The sequence below is a fragment of the Lygodium microphyllum genome, chromosome 21 (genome assembly GCF_053477565.2).
Source record: "Lygodium microphyllum isolate KBCC chromosome 21, Lygodium_microphyllum_v1.1.10, whole genome shotgun sequence".
Taxonomy (NCBI): Eukaryota; Viridiplantae; Streptophyta; class Polypodiopsida; order Schizaeales; family Lygodiaceae; genus Lygodium; species Lygodium microphyllum.
In genome coordinates this window covers 108,122,342-108,130,671 of record NC_141155.1, presented here as the reverse complement: position 1 = coordinate 108,130,671, position 8,330 = coordinate 108,122,342, and the positions used below count along the sequence as shown (strand labels likewise).

At 40.8% G+C, this 8,330-nt stretch overlaps 1 protein-coding gene across 6 annotated transcripts; it reads right to left on the bottom strand.

Annotated features, from left to right (window-relative positions):
- Positions 1–458: 458 nt before the first annotated feature.
- On the bottom strand, positions 459–7,307 carry LOC148018401 (kinesin-like protein KIN-13A). Of its 6 annotated transcripts, none has more exons than XM_087661327.1 (12): positions 6,797–7,307; positions 6,325–6,570; positions 5,676–5,885; positions 4,681–4,788; positions 4,474–4,551; positions 4,312–4,393; positions 4,058–4,220; positions 3,521–3,823; positions 3,183–3,401; positions 2,412–3,054; positions 2,265–2,330; positions 459–948 (listed from the first exon to the last, which is right to left on the bottom strand). In XM_087661327.1, the coding sequence occupies exons 1-12, from the start codon at positions 7,016–7,018 to the stop codon at positions 784–786; spliced, it is 2,505 nt and encodes an 834-aa protein (XP_087517453.1). In that variant the 5' UTR covers positions 7,019–7,307; the 3' UTR covers positions 459–783. The 6 variants fall into 6 exon arrangements, with proteins under 6 accessions (XP_087517453.1, XP_087517450.1, XP_087517451.1 ...); XM_087661324.1 differs by lacking the exon at positions 459–948 and adding an exon at positions 977–2,078 and having other exon boundaries at positions 6,797–7,304; XM_087661325.1 differs by lacking the exon at positions 459–948 and adding an exon at positions 977–2,078 and having other exon boundaries at positions 6,325–6,567; positions 6,797–7,304.
- Between the last annotated feature and the right edge of the window lie 1,023 nt (positions 7,308–8,330).

Genomic DNA, 8,330 nt, shown 5'->3' with positions numbered 1-8,330 from the left:
ACTTTTGATCATTGTAATCATTCATAATTATTAAATATGTAAAGAAATTTAAGTTGATGCATATTCAACACAATACTAAATTATCAAAAAATAAAACTAGCTCATGTTAATTCTACTCACGTAACATTATTGAAAAATATGAATTCTCTTACATTAGCTAGCAATTATGTTCGAGTTCTATAAAAAATACACATTGTCAAGAAGATCCATTATTGATCGACCACTAAAATCACGATATGTAATAGTTTGTATCTAGCTCATATTGTACAAAGTCACCGAACAAATCAATCATGATGTCATTATCAGCCCCGATGGGTCCTTCATATTTATTATAGGCACTTTTAGTCAACTGAGCACATGTTTTGGTTATTCATATTATTTTATACATTTTCAATTGCTAAAGCATAGTCATATGAGTGCATCAAGAAGGTACAATGTGCCTATAAAAACGTCTAGATATATTTAAGATTACATTACATATAAATAATCTGTATTGTAGTCACATGTTCAACTTCTTTTGTGGTAGTAAACCTAGATGTAGATATCTATGGGTGATATGGGTGGAGACTCACAATGCACACCTGAGAACTATGGTCCTTCTCTAAAGAGCAGGAGTAATTATGTGAATTTCCTGGAAAGGATAAATAACTCTGTTCCTCGGAATTACAAAAGGCTAAAGAAATATGACAGTACTCAGACACGAATAGATTGGTGCCATGACACATGAGGAATTGACACATGATCCACCGGGGCCATTGGCTAAGTTCTTGTTAACCTCTCCCTTTATTGTTCTTGGCGTCTCGACGGGATCTTCAACATATCATCATGGATGATTCGCGGAAGTTGGAAGCAGGTCTGGAAGAGTAGACCACCAATAGCGCCATGAAGGGAATGTCGCCTGGTTGATATTCTGGCGATTTGTAAAACCTTAACGCCTTCTCTTTTGACCTGTTTACATATGTTAAAGCCTTTCAAAGTCTTCTCTTTTGCCTTGAAAAGAACCTGAGTTGGCACTTTGTAAAAAAATTATCATCTATGATTAATAATACACTTAACCGCGTTTCTTCTGTTTAAAGAATCAGAGCTGCTCAGAACATGTTCTTGTCAGGATGGCATGAGCTGATTCAAGAAGTTTATTTGAGTAGATAGGGGCATGATGATAATCGTTACGGATTTACACTAGCTTCTGGCTTGCACCAAACAACTCTTTCAACTTGACCACATCCTCCAATCTTAGTTGTGAATACAAAGTAATTATTGGGTCCTACCATCTTCCTTTCCTCTTCTTACACTAAGTAGTTTCTTGTTTCTTTATTTTTACTTGCTTCTGTTCCAAGAAGCCTGGTGTCTCTCAATGACATACCTGCTGCGATATCTCTCTTTCATCCATCTTTACATGCCTTTCGAAGCACAGAGACATAAGTTAATAAAATTGGAAAAGTGCACGCCACACAGACGTTTCTTAGAAGTGTGGTCAAAGAAAAGAGACTGCTGCCATAACTCTCAAGCTTTTTCAACCTATGGTTTAATCTCATGAAAGAAGGCTTGCAAAAGCCATACGCAAAATAGTACAGCAAGTGAGAAAGCATCAACACAAATATGGTGCAACTGTTGTGTTATTTTGAGATATGATGGTTGAGGATTGATTTCAGTCAATAGCTCAACCAATATAATAATAGAGAGGATGGAGCATGTGGGAACTGTACACTAAAAAGGGTGAAGCTAAACTTCAAGCTCAGATCAATTACACTTTTCAGAAGGAAAACATGCACCCTGTCGTATATAAAAGTAGGCATCATATCCTGTATATACGTTATCTACAGCCATCCTGCACTGCATTTGCCACCAAGCTTTACATGGACATCGTCACACTCCAGTAAGAATCCATGCTATGCTGGTTGAAGCCCTGCATTAAGTGCGACAATTTCTTGCTCCTTCAAGAGTTGCTGGAACCTTGCAAGCTGTGCCTGAAGGCTCACCAAACCAGCAGCTTTCTTTGACAGAACCTTACTGAGCTGTGTGACATACAGACTAATCTGACCCCCAGGTTGATCTACTTCTGAAAGCAATTTCATTTCCTGCAAAGACAGTATGTGCACATAGTCTAAATAAACAAGTACGACATTGTCACAGGCTAAGAGGGAACCACACAATTTATAACTGTTTGAAACTTTACAATGTGCTGATAAGGTGACCAAAAGCAAAAGACAGTCACTTGAGTATTGTTGAAACACACAGTGGATTGATCTTGCTGTAGGAATTACCTCACGAACAATGTCAATTGTGTCTTCCAACTCCTTGCAATGTGCGGTAACCAAGTCATCCTCTTCCTGCGGAGAACAGCTAATCAGATACTCTACTTATGTTCTCAAGCATTTACATCCCCAACAAGTACAAGGTTATGAAATCACCTTCAACAAAGCACACATCCGATCATTTGCTCTCGGTTGTGGCTGGCCTGCATGAGTTGAAATAAGATTTGGAATTGAAAAAAACCTTGGGTTTAGCTCTTGTGCACTGTCTATTGGAGCAGGCAGCCATTGAGCACCAAGGTTGCCCTCTTTTGGAGCGGGCAGCCATTGAGCACCAAAGTTGCCCTCTTTTGTGAGCCTGAGACAGGATGGTTGTTGAGAAATGTTGTGTTTATCATGCTGCCGGTTGTCAAGAAAGGCCCCCTGAACACCAGCAGTCCCTTTAAATGCATCTTCATCACCCCCCATACATTCTCTGTGATTCTCATCTTTGCAAAACTCGGAATCATAGTATGAAGTAGAAAACAAATGATCAGCTCCAAACGTTTGTTGGCCTGTTTGCAATGCATCGTCAGACAAATATGGAAGCCTGACAGATCTGAGACAAAGTTCTCGTTGTGAGGATCCCAAATTCTCTCGGCCTGATTGTGAAATTTCCTCAGGCACATGATTGCCTTCATTACTGCTTGGTGGGCGTTGCAAGTGCGAAGGCATGGTAGGTGCAGGACAAAACTCCCGTTGTGATGGTAGTGGACCAAGGAGATCCTTCTTCGAATTATTGTTTCTTGAAAGACCCTTCACCCTGCCTCAAGGTGAAAACAGGTTGCACAATTAATACAGAGGAAAGAATGTTTTGCTAGATACTTATGTGGACATTCTAAGTTAACGCTGTGACTGAATCATGAATTTAGATGGAGAGAATATACATACCTGTCAGCATATCTGAGAGTATTAAGAGTGTGCTCACAAGAACCTGCACTAGGTGAGATGCAGGATATCATCACTGTGCGGGAATCTCCAACAAAAGAATCCCTCAAGACCTCTGTCAGTTTGCTGCCTCTGAAGGGTATGTGCCCCTGATCACTATCCAACGCTCGGATGCACTCCTTCAAAGCTAGTAAGCTCTTATTAATTTCTGCTCCCTCAAGCCTGAGGACAAGGAGTTTTTTAAAATCAAATACTGGGTTCTACCCTGAGAGATATATGTACTATCAAATTGGGTGCTTGTTTGAGCTATTCACCATTCAAACAAGTAAGACTAGCCTAACCTTGTTTGACGGTCATTGTCAGTTGTGTCTGCACCTCGTTCACTACCAGCAAGATCTATGAATGAAATCTTTCCCACCATTCTTGCAGGTTTTGACTCATTAACATCAGAAATCCTCTTGAGAGAGAGCTGAAGAATAGCATGTGATCTTGAAGACTCTTCATTGGCACCAGTCATGCCTGTACTCCTTGCTGCACTTCCCCTCTCAATATAATCTCTTAGCATATTCAATTCCAGTACTCGGAACTCTTTCAAGCCAACAATACATACTTGTTGCCGCCCATCTTCCCGCATACAAAGTTTGCTGCTTGTCCAGCAAAATAATACTTTGAGAGAAGCAAAACCTCAGAAATGTTATATTGAAGAGTAACAAGAAACAAAACAATGTACTGAAGAACACACTTTAGGTCCAAGTTCTAACAAAAGCACAAGCATGGTATATTTGAATGAAAATGCACCAGTGAATTCCTACACTCAAAACCACATTTAATTGAGCTTGTAAAGATTGGAACTTCCAACAAAACAAATCTCCAATAACCTTCTGTCATTTAGCAGGTCAAAAAGCTTTCCACCATAAATTTCAAAAAAACTGAGCCAGAGTTGATAGCCCTGATATCTGTACTGTGGCTGCTGCATCATATGAAAAATGGACTCAGAGGCTTTGATTGGCAATGGTTGCATTGTGTAGGTTTTTCCACTTCCTGCTAACATGAAATGCAAGTTCAGTAAGAATGACCGTGTTCTCATTGGATATGAGAGTTGGAAAAAGCTGGTTGCAAAATCTAAGCTTGCCTGTTTGTCCATATGCAAAGCATGTTGCTTTAGTCCGTTCAAATATTGTTGGGATGATTGGTTCCACTGTAACATGATACACCTACAATAGAGTAGAAGACACATCAGGCAGTATATTCACAACAGGTCAGAAAGTTAATAGGCAAACCTTGTACAACCTACCTCATCATTGGTCACATCTTCATCCAGCACTGCATCAAAGACAAACTCATGCTTTTCGACATAGGCAGTCAAATCTACCTGCAAGACACAAACTCATGGTGTTCAACATAGGCTGTCCAATCTACCTGCAAGATTTTAGCAGGATAATTTAACTTTCTTGTAAAGCATATCATTTCAAATGAGAGGAAACTCGACCTACTCCATTACCTTAACCTTGGGCTCATGAACAGTAAGGGAGCCACCATTCCTTGCAACACAGATTATGTCCTCCTCATTTCGAGAAAGTTCCTTCTTATTGATTGGCCTTTTCCGCACCTCCAAAAATTAATTCAATACACACAATTCAGCATGTCTGAAGTTACAGTTCAAGGGTCTTCCAAAACAATCAGATTCCATAAACATTATTATTTTCTGTGAGTAAGATTACCACATGCATTCTGAACTGAAGACAGTTGTTTCATGAGTCTGTAGTGAGCCTACATGCTATGTGCATGCATCAGCTTCAAATGGATAAAAGCACAGTAACTTGACCTATGGGCACAGATAGACAAGGCCTCTTGCACATACGCACAACCCACCCCAATTATCTGCTGCTGAGACAATTTTTCTACCAGCAATCTAGACTGATCTGGTACATCACTTTTGTGTGGATCCATGAGCTTTTGTGTGGATCCATGAGTAGATGGACTGTTATCACATTATCTCACATGCTGCATTTATGTGGAGAAACGACATGGAAAGTTGCCCTTTACAACAACAAGCTAACCTGACTTCTGAGCTTCCTCAGTCAACAAAGCCTTGGGCAAACTTTCCCGACATTACTGATGTAATGGCTCATGTGAAGATATGGCACATCTTAAATCTTTGAAGTACTCCTTCAGAGCCTACCATAGCTCATATCATCAATCAAGGTACTTTAACTATAAGCTTGATCAGAGCTTCAAACCACTTATCTTTTGCCAGGGGAGAACCCATTCTTCATTTTCTGCAGGGTTTCTTGCCTCATCTGTCTAGAATGCTACCAAAATATGCAAGAACACATCACCCTGTTTCAATAATTGTGGCTTATGTTCCCTGAGAGAACATGGTAGACCTTCCAGATTTTCAGTTAACAGGCATAGCTAGGGTACCCATGAGCAAAACCAATGACATTACCTCAGAAAGTACATAATCATGAAAAGACAAAACATTTGAATGCATACCACAACTTTTATTTTGGCAGGGCCATTCTCATTCTCTCTAGCCCTTGCTTTATCTGCAGTTGCTGGCCTGGAGAAAGATTCAGGAGGGTAGATTTGCATCCGAGTGGGGCTGTAAGAATTGGCATATTCCACATCATTTTCATTTTCAAAACCTTGTTCGTCGACAGGAACAAATGGTGAGCAAGAATCAAGCCATCCTGATGCAGCTTCCTGAAGGAACAGCTTTCAAATATTAACTAGCATTACATATTAGAAAAATGGAGGATACACAAAGCCTTTCATACAGATAAGTCAAAAAGCAGCGAGAAAAAGCATGTAAATATATCAGAATAGGGGACTTTGGAAAGGTATTTCACTGAGCACCAGTAATATTAGGGTTGGCCTAGATCTAGATGTTAACGTGTCCTTAACAATGCACAAGTTTCAAAGGAATAAGAAAATTGATTGGCAGCATCGAATATCAGATCAGAACTATAGTCCAGACTGATCATCCAAGCGTTTTCTCAACATGTTCTTTTGGTCTATCCTTGACTGATTGACCAGATTCCCAACGACCAAAAGATCATAACATAAAATCACTTCTTATACAGCAGCTCGCTTTTCACATTTACATAAACCCGACAATTGCAGATGTGGCAAAGGCCAATACCTCTGGCAAAAGTTCTGAGTCAATGGCATGAATGTCAAATATACCAGGACTTAGATCATTCGACCTAAGCTCAGAAGACAAGAACACTTTCACACTTGGTTGCAAACTCGATTGCTTGGATGGCATGGGAAAAACAGGATGTGGCATGGCATCAGCCGGGTTGCTTGCACCGGTTACTGTGTTTCCCGCCTTGCGGAACTTTGGTCTATCTTCAGGCGGCTGGCTTGCATTTCCAGCATGCTCCTGCTGCATCACAAAGCATGTCAGGTCAAAGATATACTGAGTGCCTGCTTGGAAGAGGTGCGCATGCAACATGACTTTGGGATTTTAAGAAATTTGGCTCTTTTCCTGACAAAATCCAAGATAGAACTCTAGGTTCCATTAATCGCCCTGCTATGTTAGGCTCCATTAATCATCCTGCTATGTTAGGTTCCATTAATGATCCTGCTATGTTCCAAACTGCCTTGTTCACCTGTGCACACGTGTGAGGAAGAAGGCGGTGGTCGGCTGCAGCAGCTGAAAGGGGTACGGCGAGGTGTTGGAGGCCTGCAGACTGAAGCCACTGGACGATGCTTGGATCATCGAAGCAATGGGAGGACCCTGTGTAACGTGGAGGCTGGGTGGGGGAATAATGGGGTTGGGCACTACCTTCTGTGCTGCCACCATGCTGGGTGTGCATCAGGGGAGGGTGCATGGTGATGGTGTATGGCTCTGTGTGGGGGCGTCACAGAAAAAGCCTTGCAGCAGGTGGTAACTGATCATAAAAGAAAGGGGGAACGAAAGAATGCTGTACCCAATTATTTGGCTACGGCGAACAGAAGGGGCTCCTTCCTGGTTCGAATTCCTGCCGTAGAGGCCATCCCGGGAGAAGATGATGATGACGACGATGATTCAAAATACGATTGGAAAGGGCGATGGAGACAGGAAACACATTTGAGTTTTTTTAACAAATATTATTGTATTAATCTCATTTTCTCGATCAATTTGTGCGCTAAACGGGAACGATAGCCTAATGTGGCAAAATTCAAACGGGCGCAACGATTGTAAATCGCCAAAATAATAATAATAATAATTTCGGTGCAAAACATTGCCGACTGACCGTTATATCGTCCCCCCTTTTTTTCGCAGTTTTTCAAAATGAGAATAAAACGAGACATTCTTTTGTGCTTCTGTTTTCCAAGTAAGGGCCCCATAGCCTAGGTGGGGTACCTTATGGAGCGCCCTTTCCCCCTCTTTCAAAACGTCCTTGACCAAGATGGTGGAGTTTGAACCTTCCATCCATCGATACGCTCTCTATACGAGGCTACCAACACAAATCTCTAAAATTAATGTGATGCATCAAAAGGAGGCTAACTAATAATAATATTCACTGTCTGTGTAGCTAGATAGGGTAACAAAAGTTACTTCACATCACCAAATTCTCACGAGATGCTTTACAAGATACTCAAGAACCCCCCCATATGCAGAGTACATGATAGGTTACACATATGAGGAAGATGTGCATTGACAAGTAATTGTGAACATATTGATACCCCACGCACATGAGGTACAAATGAAAGGACTTGTTAGAATAAGAAATGAATATGCAAAAATCGTGTGAAATGGGGCTACTCTTATTAGTGAAGTACAAGCAAGCATGTGGATTACAATAATGAGTGATTCCCTACATGCATTTTTCCCAACAAGTAGCACGAGAACTAGCAAATGTCCAGAGAGGCCCACTCTACATCATAGCCATCAGGGAAGCAACATTCACAATGCCTAGGGATAAGGAACGTCATTGAATTGCAAGTCTCAAGGTACAACTGGGACCAATTGCCCTCTTAATGCCCTCTCCGTGATTGAGAATGAAGATGATAAGAAATACTCTGATGATGCCAATATTTCAAAGTAAACACTTGTCATCAATAGTTAGTCTTCCCTTTCACACCTATAATGAATGGTATCAAAGGCTTAATGTATTCTTAAGTCATATGGACAAATTTGTTAATCATAATGTTGCCCTT

What these genes read in the sequence shown, in the direction of transcription:
- LOC148018401 (XM_087661324.1), bottom strand. Translation starts at nt 7,018, where the DNA reads ATGCACCCTCCCCTGATGCACACCCAGCATGGTGGCAGCACAGAAGGT. An exon ending in CTTTGCATATGGACAAACAG is followed by an intron (nt 4,221 to 4,311) that starts GCAAGCTTAGAT and finishes TCATGTTAGCAG; the next exon opens with GAAGTGGAAAAACCTACACA. An exon ending in GGATGTGTGCTTTGTTGAAG is followed by an intron (nt 2,331 to 2,411) that starts GTGATTTCATAA and finishes TGTTCTCCGCAG; the next exon opens with GAAGAGGATGACTTGGTTAC.